Source organism: Notolepis coatsorum (genome assembly GCF_963971535.1).
Source record: "Notolepis coatsorum genome assembly, chromosome: 15".
Classification (NCBI taxonomy): Eukaryota; Metazoa; Chordata; class Actinopteri; order Aulopiformes; family Paralepididae; genus Notolepis; species Notolepis coatsorum.
In genome coordinates, this window is record NC_140179.1 from 50,851,839 (window position 1) to 50,872,196 (window position 20,358).

Genomic DNA, 20,358 nt, shown 5'->3' on the forward strand with positions numbered 1-20,358 from the left:
TCTCAATCCGACCGTTATAACCGCCCCCCTTGCCCGACCAATAGAAATCCGACCGGGGACTTTTGATCGACCCACTGGCCAAGATATAATGTTTCAAAGTGTGCTCGATACTGCCACCTGGGTGGAATGCGGCCAGTATTGCACTTTGGCATTCTCAGGATGATTCCCCATGTTAACCCAGATGTCCGTGTGCCTGTAATGAATGGAAATATCGAATAAAAGAAATAACGATGAAAACCCGACTATACTTGGGTTTTCAGGGGTCCTGGTGCTCAACGCATGGCGAGATAACCCGACTGTCATCGGGTCTGGCATCCAAAGTGTTAACAATAAAAGATTATAATAAATACAGAACATGAAAACATAAAGAATCAACTTATACTATTACAGACACCACAATAGACACCACAAAAGACATTTCCTCCCCCACCCCAGGACCCCCGGACCCCCCAGGACCAACACCCCGACCCCGCTCCGCCACTAGATTGTGGCCTTTACTTTCTCGGCCGCTGAGACCCAAAGTTCAATGCTGGCCTGTCCAACCCCAATCACCCGTGCGTGCAGTAGAAATTCCATATAAATGATATCCAACAGTGTCAGAGACCAATTAATCATTTAAGACTGGGATCATGTTTAGAAATTATTAAATAAAATAATTTATTTGATTAATTCAAGCATTTTATTCAAATGGGGTAAAAAGCATTCACGCCGGAATGGAACTTAGTGATGCTGATGTGAAAGTATGTAAAAGTAGCACTAAAATTGTTGAGACACTGCATATTGAGCCGTCGTCATTCCTGTGGATTATGTGAACCATGACGGTGTTTGTGTGACGTGACCTCCGTTTTTTAGGGGAAAAACACATAAACATAGATTCAATATGTAAATTATGGAGTCATAAAAGACACAAAAACCAAGGTGGTTAAAAATGTTTTGTAACGCTTGAGTATTCCTTGAGAGGGATCGTCAATATACCTACCATTAAGAGAATTGTGCAATTATTAGAATTGAAGTGAAAAGGTGCTATAGATAACATTTTGTATGTAGAGTAATCGTTTAAAATAAATGAATAAATACATCCACAGAGCTTTTAGAAAGGTGCTGAATAAAAGTATTGCCCCCCCCCCAAACAATTATTGATAAATTTATCATTGAAAATCTTGAAAATGAATGTTGTTTACATGTTGCTTGCATGTATCCCCTCCCTACCACTAGGCTGGTAAAGCTAATTTACTACATGACTGGGACGTTCTAGCTTGTTTGCCGACAGGATTCGGGAAAAGTTTGGTCCATTCGGAGGCAGCTTCCAGGGGAAGTACATACACCGGAAATTCACACTTTCGATCGTAGTGCTTTACCAGTCTTTATCTCACGGAGGAGTTACAACTGGGAACGAGGTTACCCTACCACCCATTTCCACACATGGAATGCATCCGATTGGATAAATAACACACTGGTGCTCTAGTGTGACATCTAGTGGCTGAATGTTATCTATAGCACCTAAGTGGCTGGAGAGAGAAAAAAGGGAACTTATTCCAAACTACCTTGCATTCTGTATGTTTGTGGTTAACTGTTGACCGGGTCCATATGATGACATCCAGTAGAGAGATATGAATAACAGAGGTATATACTTTTTTTTACAAGAGATATCAATATTGACTAATGCTTTGTGATTCTCCTCTAGATCCATTTTTAACCATTCACCCATTCAGAACAAAATTATATTTTTCGTCTCAAAGCACCCATTTCTGATTTGTAACACTTTTAGAATGATCTCTTATGTTTGTGTCCTGTTGTTACATTGTGACCAAAAACACTTAAAAAATACATTTCTTCTTTAAGTGCAACATTTATTTCACATATGTTTTATGGTCAAACACTCTAGGTCATGGATGTGTGTAAATTTTTTTTTTTTTTAAGTATAATCAAGGTCTAAGAATTACAAGACTGAATCAAAAATGTTTTATTTTCATGGGACCAATGTTCTAATCTACAGCAACCAGAATTCTACACTTGGTCCATATAACCAGTACCAACCCCAGTGGAAGGATCATCAGGGTTGGTACCGGATTGGTCCAAGAAGGATTCTGGGGGAATATTTATCATTCTGTAGTGTACTAAGTATAGGAGTTATGATCTAGGATCACTCCTCAGGACACAGGACCATATAATCACCTCACTATTTATGAGCCAATCTGGTCTTGGATCAGCAATCCAACTTTGAGATGCTTGATAAATAACAGACCATGGTCCCATTCCTGCTCCCTTGGTCATTGATCTTTGTTGAGACCTGATAATCTAGACCTTTTCATAAACCCAGGTTTGATTCGTGTTGTAGTGTTTGCTTATACAGGTCCAAGCTACTTCCCTAGCATTTAATTCATCTGAAAGAAGAACTACAGGCCACACATAAAACATCCCTATGTATAAAATGATCAAGTGCATAGGAGTATCATTGTAAATTGTATCATTACTGTATGATTTTTCTGGATTTCTTTCTCTCTATTTCACAATTGTACAGTTTTCATATTGAGGACTACATAGTAACATGACAAGCAATTGTATATATATTTGAAATAAATTAAGTACATCTCCTACAGGACCAGAAATGATGAATCATGTGAATAAATAAAAGATATGAGAATTTTAAATGTGTCCGTCCTGTCCAGTCATTAATTCAGTATGCTTTGCTGGTTTACAACCAAAACTAGTTATGACATTCATTCATTCATTCACACGCCCATAACTACTACTACTATTACGACCACTACTACTACTAGTACTTACTACTAATGTTGAATTATGATGATAAACTATTGTAAAACATTGTAAAAAACTAAAGGTAATAACTTATTTCGGTCCAATACTAAAATGTGTCCAGCAAAAAATTCATCATCACAGTAGAGTTCCAAAGTGTCAACCTCCTTACCACTAGGCGGCAGCATGTTCAACTTCCGACATCATTACTCTGTAGGGAAAACAAATGTACTTCCGGGTGCATGTGGGGCCACGTTAAATCCCACACGTGAGCCCGCTGGACACTTTCATTACAATTGATCAGTTTCATTTTCACAACTCGAATAATAATACCATATAAAAGGACTTCACTCTATTGAACCATGGCTCCGGTAAGTGTAAAGCCAGCATCTTTGTTTGCAGAAGTGGCCACACGTAGCGAATAACCAGTTAGGTCTGCTGACGTTATCTAGCCAAAGCGAAGGAGATACGGTTTTGATTAACGTTAGATTTAAAATGTTATTGTCATAATATTCTCTCGCTTACTTAACAAACTTCCACTCTAACGTTACTCTTCTAACTAGGCTGCTGTTGTAACTTTGCTCCCCCGCTCCTGTCAAACGTACACTAGTATCTGCCTATATCTATATAACTATATAGCTAATGTAGTCATGTAACGTTAGCTCTATACTGTGCTAGAAGCCACGGCGAGTCAGTCACTCAACACGGAAGTGGGCAGATTTGTTCAATTAAGGGGATAGTTCAGATTTTTGGAACCCTAGCCCTAATTCTTACATGAATGAATGAAAAGTAACTTTAATTAACAGATTGCAGAATGGGTACAATACAGTGCGGCTCAAATTGAGCCGCTCAATACACACAATTGTTAAGGGGATGCAGACCAGAGAGACTTTCGTCTTGTTTACATCAGGATCCCCCATTTTCAATTCATAATGACATTTATGACATTACACAACACAACATGCATGACATCATGACAAGTATGACATAGGGACATACATGACATACAGGTCTATAGTACTGTTACATTTGTGACATACGATATGCAAATATACAGTACTGTTACCCAGAGATCCTAACAGAAAATATATACATATGATGGGGAGGAGACTGTACAGGGGGTGGGTGGGTTTGGACATTTATGGTGGCCAGTTTCGAATTGCAGCGATTGATCAAACGATTATGTTGATTGGTACAGTCCATTTCCAGCCTAATCCATGCTTTTTCTCATACTAGCTACAGGTAGTAGCCACAAACCAATGCAAAGTCGATGGGTGCCCTGCAAGCTGCTGTCTGTACAAGATGACTGAGGAATAAGAACTCACCTTGTGTGCACTGTGGAGTAAATGTATAAGTGAGCCCCAGTCAGCTTGTAGGAGGAGCTTGCCTTTACCCCATTGACTTTGCATTGGTTTGTGTGTCTACATTTAATCATTTAGCTCACTCTTTTATCCAAAGCATCTTACAAGTTCTGTACGACAAGTCAGCAGGAAGGGTACAACTCTTACAGCTAGGTAACAATGTTCATCAAACAGTGCTGAAACCTGGGTGCTGCAGTGTTGAGTGCCTAGTAGTAAAGACATTAGTAGTGTGGTAGGAAGAGTGCATGATAGTATAAGTCTAGTCCTGTATTTAGGGGTGGGAATCACCAGGGGCCCCACAATACGATATTATCACAATACCTTTTGCAATATATTGTGATTTATTACCATTTTTCAACTGCAAATTACCGGTCAGCAGAATGTCCCATCTTTCTAAACGCATTATACCACTTCTCTACCGATCAACAACAACATCATCATTAGTAGTAATAAATGGGGCTTGGGTTCCAAGTTCCAACCATCGGAACAAACCTGTTGCTAGGGTTGGGTACCGTTCACCCGATACCACCTGTACCCAACGTTACCTTTTTCTGTACGTAAGTCTCAAAAAATGTAATCTACCTACCACAGTTGTAAGAAATGAGTCCAAACTTCAAATTATTTATTATCATTATTATTTATTTAGAACAATTTGAATTTGTTAATATATATATATAATATTGCAGAAAGCATTGTAAAGTGTAACCACACTTGCGACCGTTTTCGGCTTGCCATTGCCCCGACTACTTTGTTGTTGAATCAAGTAAAATCTTAGATAAGCATGTATTGTGCAGTTTGTGCTCGTGAACGTTGACGTGAACATACGGCACACTTCATAGGTTTCGTTTTGCGGTAAACGAAATGTTGACGTCAACGGACTAAATTTTTTTTTATAGTACCAAAATGTGGCCGGTCGATCTCATGTGAATCGGTACTCGATGGTACCGACGTGATTCGGTCGATACCCTTAAAAGTACCGGATTCGGTACCCATCCCTACTTGTTGCTAACTGCTATCTAATGCACCTGCCTGACTAGTACTTGTATCTGCTCTATCATCATCTTTAGATCATATTTGAAAAAACACTTAAAAAAAACGGGTAAAAAAGACGTACGATTCTCCCCCTGTATGATTCAAACGTCTCTTTCCCTCCCTCTCTCAACCCCTCCATCCTCCCTCTCTCCCTCCCTCCCTCCATCCTCCCTCTCTCTCTCCCTCCATCCTCCCTCTCTCTCCCTCCCTCTCTCTCTCAACCCCTCCCTCTCTCCCTCCATCCTCCCTCTCTCTCAACCCCTCCCTCTCTCCCTCCCTCCATCCTCCCTCTCTCTCTCAATCCCTCCATCCTCCCTCTCTCTCTCAATCCCTCCATCCTCCCTCTCAATCCCTCCCTCCATCCTCCCTCTCTCTCAACCCCTCCATCCTCCCTCTCTCTCAACCCCTCCATCCTCCCTCTCTCAATCCCTCCCTCCATCCTCCCCCTCTCTCTTTCCCTCCATCCTCCCTCTCTCAATCCCTCCCTCCATCATCTCTCTCAATCCCTCCCTCCATCCTCCCTCTCTCTCAACCCCTTCATCCTCCTCTCTCTCAATCCCTCCATCCTCCCTCTCTCAATCCCTCTCTCTCTCAATCCCTCCACTCTCTCTCTCTCTCTCTCTCTCTCAATCCCTCCATCCTCTCTCTCTCTCTCTCTCTCCATCCTCTCTCTCTCTCTCCATCCTCTCTCTCGCTCTCTTTCTCTCCTATCTCTCTCTCTCAATCCCTCCCTCTCTCTCTCCATCCACCCTCCCTCTCTCCGTCCAGCCAAGGTCCAAGAAGAGGAAGCCCAGTTTCCGCCGGCTGTTGAAGACCAGCGACGTGAAGCTGGAGAACAAGCTGAAGAACCGTCAGTTCAAGCAGCAGCACTCGGCCAAGAAGGGCCGCAAGGAGCAGAAGAAGCTGAGGGCCGCCATCAAGGATGCCGTGCTACGCGTCCCCCAGCCCCTGGAGAGATACAAGAAGAGACCAGGTGGGGCTGGCTGATGTAGGGTGGATGGATGGATGGTTTATGATGGATGATGTATGCGTATTTACCCACGTGCGTAACGTTCAGCGATCGTTACTAGGAGCTTGTGGTGCTTAGATGAGGTGATGGTGAAGGTCACACCTGGAGAACATCTCTTTATCTGATACAGAAATGACTGGAGCAGGATTTTGGTTCAACAATCTGGACTTGTTTCAGCAAGGTTCTCCATAAGCACCAGGGGCCTGTTGCACAAAGCACCATAAATTGTCTCCTTAAGTATGACACTTAAGGTTTAATGTAGGGATGCACCGAATGGGAAATTCTTGGCCGAAACGGATACCGAAAATAGAAAACAGTTGGCCGAAAGCCGAAAGGCCAAAAATGATTCATAGAATAGAATTTTTTTTACCAATGTTGTGGAACATTATGATTATGGAAAAATATATGATTATGGCAAAACTTAACTTAAATAATAAATAATCACTATTATGGGTCCATAAAACATTTATTCAGCACTTCTGAATGCATACAGTACATTAATTCCATCTTTTCTCTGGCTGCGCAGCGGACATCTGTGCTCTACTGAGCGCACCTTTCTAGTCCCCAGCTGAATGTGCTCGCTTGACTCGGCACAGTAGACGTGCGACAGACAGACAGCGTCAATGTGAGAAACACAATCCCCCCCCTCTCGCTCTGAATAATATGCATATTAGATCACTCAGTGATTAACCGCTGCATATAGTAAATAAGGATATAAAGCAAGACGCATTTATTGGACGCGTTGCGCGCAGAGTTTACATAGAAACAGCGCAACTCCCGACAGCGCGACATCATCACAACAACACGCAAGGTTGTTAGGTTGTTTCTGTTTCGGTGATATATTTTCGGTGAAAAAACTCTTTCGGCCAAAAGCCGAAAGGCCATTTTTTGCCATTTTCGGCCGAAAACTTTCGGTGCATCCCTAGTTTAATGTCTCCTTAGCTGAGGGTCTTATGTAATGGTGTTGCACAGAATCGCTTAAATTGTTTCCTTAAGTAAGGAAAGACATTAAAGGCAGAGATATGCTTCAATGTCGGCTGTCGCCGGTATTTTTGCACGTTGGAGTTAAACCAACATATGTGACCAGGCACATACTTTAGGGTCTTGTTGAGAAATCTTCCAATTTTCTTTTCATGATAGGAAAGTACAGGTTCATACTTTCAAAATAAGCCATCACTTCTACAAATCGGGCAGATACTTTTCAATCTATGTCTCATAGATTGATTTTTGATGAGCTTGTTTTGAGCCAGAGACCGTAAAAAGCTTGGAGCTGTAGGAAGGAGAGGAACAGAGGCTTTTGTATCACAAAAGAGGTGATTATTCTGTTAGAGGAAAAAGTGATCACAGTGGAACCTTAAATCAAAAACACTAGACTGAACTTAGTTTCAACTAGAAGAACTCTCTCACACACACACCTGCAATTTGTATCTGCCTGCAATTTACCCCCCTCCACACACACAAAAGGCCCCTCCATCATAATAGCTCTCTCCACACACACACATATCCTCCTTTATGCGCGAGCAGCGCAAGCCTGTCTGACAGACGAATCTGCAAGCGCACTGGAGTAGATGGAGAAACGATAGGAAATATAGAAATGGATGCGTTCGTTAGAGAACGCATTTCAATAATCTAATAGTTAGGTCATTATTATATGCATTCTTAAAATTTGTATTTCTTTATGTTTTTGGTAGATTTTTTCTATTTTATTTTTCGGCGCAGAGAGAGGAAGTATGGGAGTATAGAGGGGAGAAGACATTCGGCAAAGGTCACCGGGTCCGGGAGTCGAACCTGGGACGGCCGCGTTGCACCGCAGTGCGTTATGTGGTGCGCCACCCTGGCACCCCTATATGCATTATTCTATGCGGAGTATGTGCACTGCCAGCCAGCCTTTATGCGACGGATGGTTACACTATACATTTTGATGGGAGAGAAGATAATCTCCCGATTCAGATACAATTTAACAAACCGTTCCAAAGATATTTAATGTTTTCACACCGCCAACAAAGTACTGGGTCCCTGTCTGTTGTCTCGGAATGGATTTGGTGCCAGCTGTCATTTCTGCCTGTCTGTCTCCGTCTCCCGACACCTGAGACCGAAAGTACTTAGCCACTCCCCTCCGACAAAACTGTATTTTTTTCAAACAGCATGGGAATAATACAGCTGGACTATCTAACAATAATTAACATATATTTACGTATTAAGTCTTACAAATTAAGTTTTGCAAATCAGGAGACGGATAGAGAACATTTTGTTTGGGCATAACACACTGACATCTCCCTGACGGATAATCTTGGAACCAATCGTATGCATTTAGCTGAATTAGAGAAATACACAATGGTTTGTGCTCACAAGTGTAGTAATGAAATTGTGTGTGTGTGTGTGTGTGTGTGTGTGTGTGTGTGTGTGTGTGTGTGTGTGTCTGTGTGTGGACACAGAGGAGGTGTTTGATGAAGAGGAGGAGTTTGAGGAGAACCTGCCTACAGACATGATGGATGAAGATGACTTGGAGCAGATCAGAGCTATGGCCCAGAAGGCCTCCTTCCTCACCCGAGACCTGTCGTCATGGTAACACGTACACACACACACACACACTTATCACCAGGTAACACCTACACACACATATCATCATGGTAACGCATGTAAAACAGTAACAGACAATAACAAGTAAGCAATAATAAAACTTATTTTCTTTTTCAACTTTTCAATTCAAAACATACAACCAGAAACAAAAATCTTTCATATATTTTTCATAAAACAAAATCCATCCATATACCACACAGTCACACAAAGTCTGTCCTTGTGGGCCTCAGATGCACATCTTTTCAACTAAACGGTCCATGTTATCTGTATGTGGTTGAGTGTCCCTGGTCCTCATTCCATGTTATCTGTATGTGGTTGAGTGTCCCTGGTCCTCATTCCATGTTATCTGTATGTGGTTGAGTGTCCCTGGTCCTCATTCCATGTTATCTGTATGTGGTTGAGTGTCCCTGGTCCTCATTCCATGTTATCTGTATGTGGTTGAGTGTCCCTGGTCCTCATTCCATGTTATCTGTATGTGGTTGAGTGTCCCTGGTCCTCATTCCATGTTATCTGTATGTGGTTGAGTGTCCCTGGTCCTCATTCCATGTTATCTGTATGTGGTTGAGTGTCCTTGGTCCTCATTCCATGTTATCTGTATGTGGTTGAGTGTCCTTGGTCCTCATTCCATGTTATCTGTATGTGGTTGAGTGTCCTTGGTCCTCATTCCATGTTATCTGTATGTGGTTGAGTGTCCTTGGTCCTCATTCCAAACTATTAAACACCTCGTTAGCCCCTTTAATTAACTTCAGTAAGACCTGAAATGTCTGAAGGAATGTCTTGTCCTCGTTTGAAATCATATTCTTTACACAAACACACAGCTGTTTTTATATTCAACATGTTGCTTTGTATACGTGAGCACATGTTGAGACATGCATAGATACTGAGATAGTGTGATATGTATGGATAATAACATCATGTGTGTGTTGTGTGTTTCTCCTCCAGTGGTCCTGTTCACGCTAAGAAGCGTAAGTCGGAGCAGGGAACAGAGAACTACGAGAAGCTTCCCAGAAAGCTGCAGAAATCTGAGGAGAAAGAGCTGATCCACCTGCTGCCTATCAAGGACAAGACTGGTCTGATCCCTCGGAGCATGGAGAAACCTGGTGAGAACACTACATTATTATGATAAAATATAGAAAAGACTGGTCTGATCCCTCGGAGCATGGAGAAACCTGGTGAGAACACTACATTATTATGATAAAATATAGAAAAGACTGGTCTGATCCCTCGGAGCATGGAGAAACCTGGTGAGAACACTACATTATTATGATAAAATATAGAAAAGACTGGTCTGATCCCTCGGAGCATGGAGAAACCTGGTGAGAACACTACATTAGTATGGTAAAATATAGAAAAGACTGGTCTGATGATCCCTCGGAGCATGGAGAAACCTGGTGAGAACACTACATTATTATGGTAAAATATAGAAAAGACTGGTCTGATGATCCCTCGGAGCATGGAGAAACCTGGTGAGAACACTACATTATTATGATAAAATATAGAAAAGACTGGTCTGATGATCACTCAGAGCATGGAGAAACCTGGTGAGAACACTACATTATTATGGTAAAATATAGAAAAGACTGGTCTGATCCCTCAGAGCATGGAGAAACCTGGTGAGAACACTACATTATTATGGTAAAATATAGAAAAGACTGGTCTGATCACTCGGAGCATGGAGAAACCTGGTGAGAACACTACATTATTATGGTAAAATATAGAAAAGACTGGTCTGATGATCACTCAGAGCATGGAGAAACCTGGTGAGAACACTACATTATTATGGTAAAATATAGAAAAGACTGGTCTGATGATCACTCAGAGCACGGAGAAACCTGGTGAGAACACTACATTATTATGGTAAAATATAGAAAAGACTGGTCTGATCCCTCAGAGCATGGATAAACCTGGTGAGAACACTACATTATTATGGTAAAATATAGAAAAGACTGGTCTGATGATCACTCAGAGCATGGAGAAACCTGGTGAGAACACTACATTATTATGGTAAAATATAGAAAAGACTGGTCTGATCCCTCGGAGCATGGAGAAACCTGGTGAGAACACTACATTATTATGGTAAAATATAGAAAAGACTGGTCTGATCCCTCGGAGCATGGAGAAACCTGATGAGAACACTACATTATTATGGTAAAATATAGAAAAGACTGGTCTGATCACTCGGAGCATGGAGAAACCTGGTGAGAACACTACATTATTATGGTAAAATATAGAAAAGACTGGTCTGATGATCACTCAGAGCATGGAGAAACCTGGTGAGAACACTACATTATTATGGTAAAATATAGAAAAGACTGGTCTGATCACTCGGAGCATGGAGAAACCTGGTGAGAACACTACATTATTATGGTAAAATATAGAAAAGACTGGTCTGATCACTCGGAGCATGGAGAAACCTGGTGAGAACACTACATTATTATGGTAAAATATAGAAAAGACTGGTCTGATGATCACTCAGAGCATGGAGAAACCTGGTGAGAACACTACATTATTATGGTAAAATATAGAAAAGACTGGTCTGATGATCACTCAGAGCACGGAGAAACCTGGTGAGAACACTACATTATTATGGTAAAATATAGAAAAGACTGGTCTGATCCCTCGGAGCATGGAGAAACCTGGTGAGAACACTACATTATTATGGTAAAATATAGAAAAGACTGGTCTGATCCCTCGGAGCATGGAGAAACCTGGTGAGAACACTACATTATTATGGTAAAATATAGAAAAGACTGGTCTGATCACTCGGAGCATGGAGAAACCTGATGAGAACACTACATTATTATGGTAAAATATAGAAAAGACTGGTCTGATCACTCGGAGCATGGAGAAACCTGGTGAGAACACTACATTATTATGGTAAAATATAGAAAAGACTGGTCTGATGATCACTCAGAGCATGGAGAAAACTGGTGAACACTACATTATTATGGTAAAATATAGAAAAGACTGGTCTGATCACTCGGAGCATGGAGAAACCTGGTGAGAACATACATTATTATGGTAAAATATAGAAAAGACTAGTCTGATCACTCGGAGCATGGGCCAGATATTGTGTTTACTATACTTACTGTTCAAAGAAGCATCTGCTAGGCTTCTCTTTGATTTACAGTATTTCAAAATGATTTTTCTTGGAATGTGTGATAAAATGAGATACTCAAAGAATCTCTGCACATTTGTATTGTTGTTATCCTGGTTTGTTTTGATCCTTATTCTTACATGTACCTCTCCTCTCCTTCTCTCTTCTTCACTGCCTTTGCTGTTACTTATATGACACCTGAATGAATAATGTTTTATCTTATCTTATTATAATAGCAGGTTGTACAAATGTAAACGAGTATCTATCTCAAAACGACGTAGTATATGAAAACGAATGGAATATGAAAATTATGAAACATTATTTTGAAAGCTTTTTGTTTGTGTTCCATTTTTCCAGCTGCGCCGAATAAAGAGGAAGAGGAAGATGCCGTTCCTGCAGGACTGGAAGAGTTTGAGAACGGTACAGATGTGTTTAGTAGTAAACGCCATCGCACACACACGCTCACATATACACTAGGGCTGACCCCTATTAGTCGATTAGTCGACTAATCGATCGAAAGGAGCCGTAGTCGACTGCCAACCTCTTAGTCGAATACAAAAAAAAAATTCTTTCCAAAAGAAAAGAGGCCTAGAAGCGTGGCTAACGCTAATGGCACGCATACCAGAGGCTAACTGCCTAAGAAAACAGGCACAGAGGCACTGAAAGAGGATTTCACCCATCTAATGAACACAATGAAGTATTCTGTACTTCTGTATGACAAATATTAAAGAAACTTGAAACTTGAAACTAGACTAGACAAATATCAAGATGTATCCATCAGTGGACCAATTGCATGCTTTTGCAGAGGACAAGAAGCCTTCAGTCGACTCCTTCAGACATTAAGCACCCCCGCAGCCCAAATGGAATGATAAAAGCAAAAAAGAATAATAATATTATACTTTTCTTTTTTTCTTTTTTTTATAGTCGACTGACGGCAAATTTTGGCCAATCATAGTCGACTATCCAAATCCTTAGTCGGGGACAGCCCTAATATGCACACATGCATGCTCACACATACACACATGCACACACACATACATACACACATGCTCACATATACACACATGCATGCTCACACATACACACACACACACTTACACACTCAAACACACACACTGATCATATCAAAATATCACACACACACTACAGTTTTTTATCCAAAACGCTTTACAATTTGTTCCTCACATTTGACCAATTCACTCACACATTCACACACCGGCGGCGGAGGCGACCATGCAAGGTGCCGACCTGCTCATCGGGAGCAGTTAGGGGTTAAGTGTCTTGCTCAAGGACACTTCGACACGCTGCCCGAGAGGAACGGGAATCAAACCGGGAACCTCTGGATTACCAAACGACTGCTCTACCTCCCGAGCCACTGTCGCCCGCTCATATCCAACCTACCACTAAAAATGTTGCCAAACATATTTTAGGTTTATTTAGATTACAGTCGAATTAGTTGATCGTTATCAGCCTCCATCTCCTCTCCCGTGATGCGTCTGCGTTGTGTTTTGGTTAGTAGTCCATGGCTGCAATCGTTCGGTGGAATTCTCTTCTCCCACGCACTTACTGGCTAAACACTGTCTCTATCCCCGTTATGCATCCGAAAAGAACATGAGTGGAGTCGTCTTCATATCAGCAGGATGTTTATTTGCATAAACAAAGGTCTCGTACAGAATTAAACTAATTGAAAGTCTTTAAAAAGGTTAAGAAACTAAATGAATAAGTTCTATCTCTTGGTTGTTGCGGCCTAGCTCGCTAGCTCGCCTCCTCGTGGCTTCCCTTCCCCCTCCCCATCAGGAGGTGGGGAGGCCTGGTGTCTGCCTGATGTGCTCGGTATCCAAACTCAACTGATAAAGCATATAGCTTAGGAGTCGCTCTCTCTACGCTGAGGAATGCTGGCCTCGAACAGCTCTCCCCTAGAGACGTTGCTATCGGACTCCTTGCGGCTTATCTGTTATTATGACTTCGTTCACAAGCACAGGCCCTCTGTCTTAGCATGTGTTTTAACACACGGGCCACTCTGCCTTTTAAACTGCAATAGGGAAAGCCCTGGATGTAGGTATTTTACATACACAATTCATCTTTTATAAACAACGAAAACAAGCCATATCCTTCAGGCAGAAAAAGAGAAAGTTGACAAGCGAACGGCCACAGCAAAATAAGAAGATCCAGGCAGAGGGAGGGGTCTCTGCAGATAAACACCACACTCTAGTGGCTCATAAGTGATGATTGAGAGCGATTATATTAGCTTGAGTCTATGCATTGATTGAAATTTTTTATGATAATTCTACTCTGTATTCCTTTTAATAAAATATTTTATGTAGTAATACTGAATGCCTGTCATGTGTTGTCCTGACCAGAGGAGGAGCTAGAGAGCGCCCCGGAGCTCACAGAGGAGGAACGGGAGCTGCTCAGAGCTAAGAAACTGACAGAGAGGAAGCTACGCATCGCTGGCCTGGGGTCAGCCATCCTCTCAGACCCCCATACCAATGTAAGGCTTATATCATCACCATCACTGCTGATGTGGGATCAGTGATGCGCTTGTTTGAGGTGATGAAGATGGAATGTACTGCATTCAACTATGAATAGGATCAGCGTTGGATACAAATAATTCACTAATAGTTTTATCACCTAAAAAACAATTGAAATACAAACTTTGCAAAAATATGCATGTGGCTGAATCTATTGATACTGAATGGTGGGAAATATTGTTGATTTGGACATGTTCTTGTGTATATGTTTCAGTGTGGTTTTTTTTATTGATTAATTTGCACATATTAGATTCGATTAAAATGTATTGTCATCGGTACAGTACAACAAATAAAGTTGGCAATTAACTAGAGTGCAGATGTAACGGTAAAGTGCATAACAATATATAGGACAGGTCTGGAAATATACAGAAAAAATTGAATATATGTATTTATTTTAATTGAGAGGTCAAGGGCTTATAGATTAGACCTAGATATATAAGCTAAGAGATAAATAATAGGAATACATCAATACAAAAAAATACAGAACAATAGAAAATAATGATAAACGAGACATGGTTATAAAAAAGAAAATTACAAGCAATGAGCAGTTAAATTGATATAGCCCTGTATTGATGTTTCTTTGTGTGTGTAACATGTCTATGTTCCTGTATGTGTGTGTACTCGTGTGAAACATATCTATGTTCCTGTGTGTGTGTGTGTGTACTCGTCTGAAACATATCTATGTTCCTGTGTGTGTGTGTGTGTGTGTGTACTCGTCTGAAACATATCTATGTTCCTGTGTGTGTGTGTACTCATGTGAAACATGTCTGTTCCTGTGTGCGTGTGTACTCGTCTGAAACATATCTATGTTCCTGTGTGTGTGTGTGTGTGTACTCATGTGAAACATGTCTGTTCCTGTGTGTGTGTGTGTGTGTGTGTGTGTGTGTGTGTGTGTGTGTGTACTCGTCTGAAACATATCTATGTTCCTGTGTGTGTGTGTACTCATGTGAAACATGTCTGTTCCTGTGTGTGTGTGTGTGTGTGTACTCGTCTGAAACATATCCATGTTCCTGTGTGTCAAGTCAAGTCAAGAGTTTTATTTGTCACGGCATACAAGTATACAGTGAAATGCGGGGGGTCTTGCCCGCAACGATTGTGGAATAATACAATAACGTCATAATACAATAATAAGAATCCAATAGGATGAGAATAAGACATTTGTGCAATAATACAAGTAATAAGAATAAAGACATATCAGGTATATGTACATGAAGTTTACAAAAAACATGGTAAGACATGCTAAGGTCCTGCGATAGTGCAATACACTATTGGCTACGGATGAGGCACTGAGTCTTATGTACACTACTATACAATGCTATACTATACAGTTATCTACAGTTATACTATGTGTCCTTATGCTAGCTTGCTATCCATCTGTTTACTATACAAGAACCACTCCCGTTCTTGTTTTTAAAGTGACCTTTCATTGTGTAAAGTGACCATAGTGTGAGCGTGTGCAGCATATGTGTGTGTGTGTTCATGTTAAAGTGACTGCTAGTGTGTGAGCGTATACATTGTGTGTGTGCTCATGTGTGCTTGTGTGTGGAGAGTTCAGTGTTCAAGACTCTGATGGCCTGGGGGGAAAAGCTGAGCCGAAGTCTCTCTGTCCTAGTTGCTGGTGTTCGCAGGAGTTTGCCTGACCGCAGCAGCTTGAACAGGCTGTTGTTGGGGTGGTGAGGGTCCTTCATTATTCTGCAGGCTCTGGATTTGCACCTCTTGTTATATAAGACCTGCAGGGGTGGTAGTGCAATACCCGTAGACCGTAGTACGCTCGGCTGAGCGTACCACTCTCTGTAGGGTAGGGCCTTCTTGTCCTGTGCCGTGCTGTTTCCATACCAGGCAGTGATGTTTCCAGTCAAGATGCTCTCTACAGCTCCGGAGTAGAAGGACTGGAGTATCTTCCCCGATACTCTGAACTTCCTTAACTGTGTGTGTGTGTGTACTCGTCTGAAACATCTGTGTGTGTGTGTGTGTGTGTACTCGTCTGAAACATATCTACCGTATGTTCCTGTGTGTGTGTGTGTGTGTGTGTGTGTGTACTCGTCTGAAACATATCTGTGTGTGTGCGTGTACTCGTCTGTAACATATCTATGTTCCTGTGCGTGTGCAGATCAAGAAGCTGAAGGAGCTGCGGGCCATGCTGATGGAGACTGACCCCTACGTGGCGGTGACCGTGAGGAAGCTGGTGATGGTCTCTCTGGTGGAGGTGTTTAAAGACATCATCCCCTCCTACAGGATCAGACCCCTGACGGAGGCGGAGAAGAGCACCAAGGTGGGTGTTATATTGTCACCTTGCAGCACACTCTGCCCTGCAGCACACTCTGCCGACCATTAGAGGGCAGCAAGGAGACATTAACAAATAATGAGCCCCCATCTCCCTCTCACAAAACAAAATACTTGTTATAAATGCATCATGTAAAACCATAACACTGCCTTGCAAGCACAATCTTGTAACTAAGAGATTTGCTGAATTATTATAATATAATGTGACCAACTCTTTTCTCATTTCCTGGTTGTTGAACAAGGTGACGATGGCCAAAATAACCAGAATGGTTGTTTGAGTAGGACACCATGACCCAATGAGACCTTCTGATAGCAGGGTTGTTTGAGTAGGACACCATGACTCAATGAGACCTTCTGATAGCAGGGTTGTTTGAGTAGGACACCATGACCCAATGAGACCATCTGATAGCAGGGTTGTTTGAGTAGGACACCATGACCCAAATGAGACCTTCTGATAGCAGGGTTGTTTGAGTAGGACACCATGACCCAATGAGACCTTCTGATAGCAGGGTTGTTTGAGTAGGACACCATGACCCAATGAGACCTTCTGATAGCAGGGTTGTTTGAGTAGGACACCATGACCCAATGAGACCTTCTGATAGCAGGGTTGTTTGAGTAGGACACCATGACCCAATGAGACCATCTGATGGTCATAAGAAGTTTGGGAAAGTGTGAGAAATGTGGTCATTATTGCAGCTTTAACATTTGAATCCTTCTATGTCTGTGTGGTATATGACGCATGGCTTGTTGTCTTGTGGTCTCCAGGTGAAGAAGGAAACCCAGCAGCTGAGGGAGTTTGAAGAGGGGCTGGTGAGCCAGTACAAGTTCTTCCTGGAAAACCTGGAGCAGACTGTTAAAGGTATACACACACACATTCTACGTAGAGCACACTGTTAACACATCCTGCGCCAAAAACGAGTTTACTCGTTATTGCCCGCCAATCTAATAATGCCAACAACGAGTTTACTAGTTTTTATGATTGTTATTTCCTTTATTCGCTATTGGCATTCATAATTCATCCAGGAAGGCTCCGGGAGCCAGCTGGACCCTGTCTGATATTTCAACGCCTCAATACCGCCGCCTGGTGGATTTTGGGCGAGTTGCACTCCACTCTAAACCGGATGTGGCGCTCTGTGCATCAGGGAAAATCCGCCGGCAGAGCTATCTTGTTATGTTGATCAAGACAAACATTTGAGTGCATTTGATCGCTTTCGAGACGCAAGAATCAATATGCTTTCGGCGTTTATTGCATCATACAAACGGAAAATGGATCTAGCAGATCGAAATCAAATAATTGGAATTTCTTTCCTCCAGACTCATCGGCCACAGGTAAGAGGAATCTAACGTTAATTCCAGCTCGATTGTCCATTTAATTCATTGCAATCCATCCGATCAACGTATGATGTCGTACTAAGGAAAGCCGTTACTGACAATCAAGGAATCATAAACGACCCCTCCCCCCTTTCCTTCATGCATGATGGGGCATAATGTATACCGAGCATATGCATTTGAATTTTTTAATATATCGTGTATAGGAACGAAACGCCAATCGATTATGTATAATATGCGTTTGGGCCTATAACTCGCGTTCTAGGAATTACTGCTCTACAATCCAAAAACATACTTATATTCACGACGGTACTAACACGACAATGTATGAATGGAAAAATATAACGTTCCCACATCCGGAACGATAGATACCCGATGTTGAATGGGCCATAGTAATGTCGATATAGCTATAATATTTAAAAAGTTATAGCCCTGCAAAGAAGGTGAGCGACTCTATAGGCAGAGAGTGGTATAAGATGGGCAAACGCATGGCACAGAATGTGTTAAAGGTATATACACACACAGAGGACCTAGAGCAGACTGTTAACACTTTGAGCGCCACTCACGGCTAATCTCGGGTTTACGATCGTGACGTTGAAAGCCACGTCACGGCTTTTCTCGGATTTTTTTTAATTTTTTTTTATTAGCGATCTGAAATCATATTGCATCACGCGAGCCTACTGTTGGAGATCCAGGGGCCGCCGGCGATCAGATGTGAAAAAAGCGCCCCCTATCGTCTCCCAGATGGTAAATCACCCTTTTGGAATGGACTCAAATGAAAATGGATGGGGGAAAAAAAAGATTCCAGTCCACATTTTACTTCTCACCCATGCAGCCGGAGTTACCAGAGTTCATTCTGGAGCCTCTGAGCCGCGGCGATCATGGGTTATACTGTACACACGTTGGATCAATAATATACTTATCGATTTTTTTCGAATGGTGATCAGGAATTGGAATATACCATTTGGATACCATCTGATGTCAGGTAAGGAATCTATGTTATCAGTGTTAGGATAATCAGACTCGTTTTCATGGAGATGTAAGCGTTTCCACTATATGTGATATGGCTGTTTCACTGTAAAAGCCATGAGGAAATAATAGCAGCGATTATCGGCGCACGGCACGAGCGTGCGTGCGCACACATATACTACCGACCATCTAGCGTTTATTTGAAAACGATTCATAAATAGACCGACAAATGATAACATTCTGGAATATTCCAGTAAAAGGCGATTATCATGGAATGTGTTGTTTTTTCTTCGAAACCGAGTGGTTTTCAAAATGCTATAAAAAGGAAATGAAGCGATAAAAACACAATCTGCTTTGCCAATGTTGACTGGAAAATGATTCTTTGATAAGCGATGGGCAGATTAGACACATAGCATCATTTAAAACATAGATTAGGCGATATTAATGTTACATGGGCCGTGGACTGTGGCATCAATGGGGTAAAAAGGAAAACACGGCCCGGCACTGAAAGTGTTAAAGGTATATACACACAGTGGACCTAGAGCAGACTGTTAAAGGTATATACACACATTCACACATTCTACCTAGAGCAGACTGTTAAAGGTATATATACACACACATTCACACATTCTACATAGAGCAGACTGCTAAAGGTATACATTATACATAGAGCAGACTGTTAAAGGTATATACACGGATGACTTAGAGCAGACTGTTAAATGTATACACACACTATACCTAGAGCATACTGTTAAAGGTATATACACACACAGAGGAGACTGTTAAAGGTATATACACAGAGGACCTAGAGAAGACTGTTAAAGGTATATACCGTAAATCCTCAAATATAGGACGGGTCTTCTATTTACCTCAGCTGCAAAGAGCACCAGGCCTTTATTAGAGAGAGGCTTATATAAGAGGCAGGCCTTAATTTAAAAAAATTACACATTTATTTAGACTAGCATTGGTATTTAAATATTGAGTGCAGTTGAGTAATTGTGGGATTAACATAATTCGCACACTGAAGTTGGAACTGTCTATACTGGGTTGCGGGGTCCGGGGACGGTTTAGCGTGTGGTAACTTCTCGACTTCCTCAGTCGAATCGAGTTGTTGACATGCAGGGAATAGCTTTAGCTGACGCTATCATAGCATCATGATCTGTGGACAACGCCAGCCTCGTCTGCCAACGCCATATAGATAGCGAACGTTAATGTTTGCAAACGAAGTCAACGTCATCCAGCTGACACCACATATCTAGATATGACAACGTTAGCTAGTGCTAAAGCTAACGCCAACCAGAGGGAAACGTTAATGTATGGTAGTCAGTGTAGCGGGAGGCAGCACTTGATTTCCATTGGCAAGAGTTTATCTCCATTCTATATCACGGCACGAAAAAAAAAATGCGACCT

General features: G+C 41.7%; 1 protein-coding gene across 1 annotated transcript in view; it reads left to right on the forward strand.

Annotated features, from left to right (window-relative positions):
* The first annotated feature begins 2,993 nt into the window (after positions 1–2,993).
* noc3l (NOC3-like DNA replication regulator) overlaps positions 2,994–20,358 on the forward strand; it is a 37,279-nt gene continuing 19,914 nt past the window's right edge. Inside the window, exons 1-8 of the mRNA XM_084330781.1 lie at positions 2,994–3,128; positions 5,919–6,123; positions 8,595–8,724; positions 9,682–9,839; positions 12,194–12,256; positions 14,197–14,327; positions 16,478–16,639; positions 17,416–17,509. Coding sequence (XP_084186907.1) covers positions 3,120–3,128; positions 5,919–6,123; positions 8,595–8,724; positions 9,682–9,839; positions 12,194–12,256; positions 14,197–14,327; positions 16,478–16,639; positions 17,416–17,509 — 952 coding nt within the window. The 5' untranslated portion in view covers positions 2,994–3,119. The remainder of the gene's footprint in view (positions 3,129–5,918; positions 6,124–8,594; positions 8,725–9,681; positions 9,840–12,193; positions 12,257–14,196; positions 14,328–16,477; positions 16,640–17,415; positions 17,510–20,358) is intronic.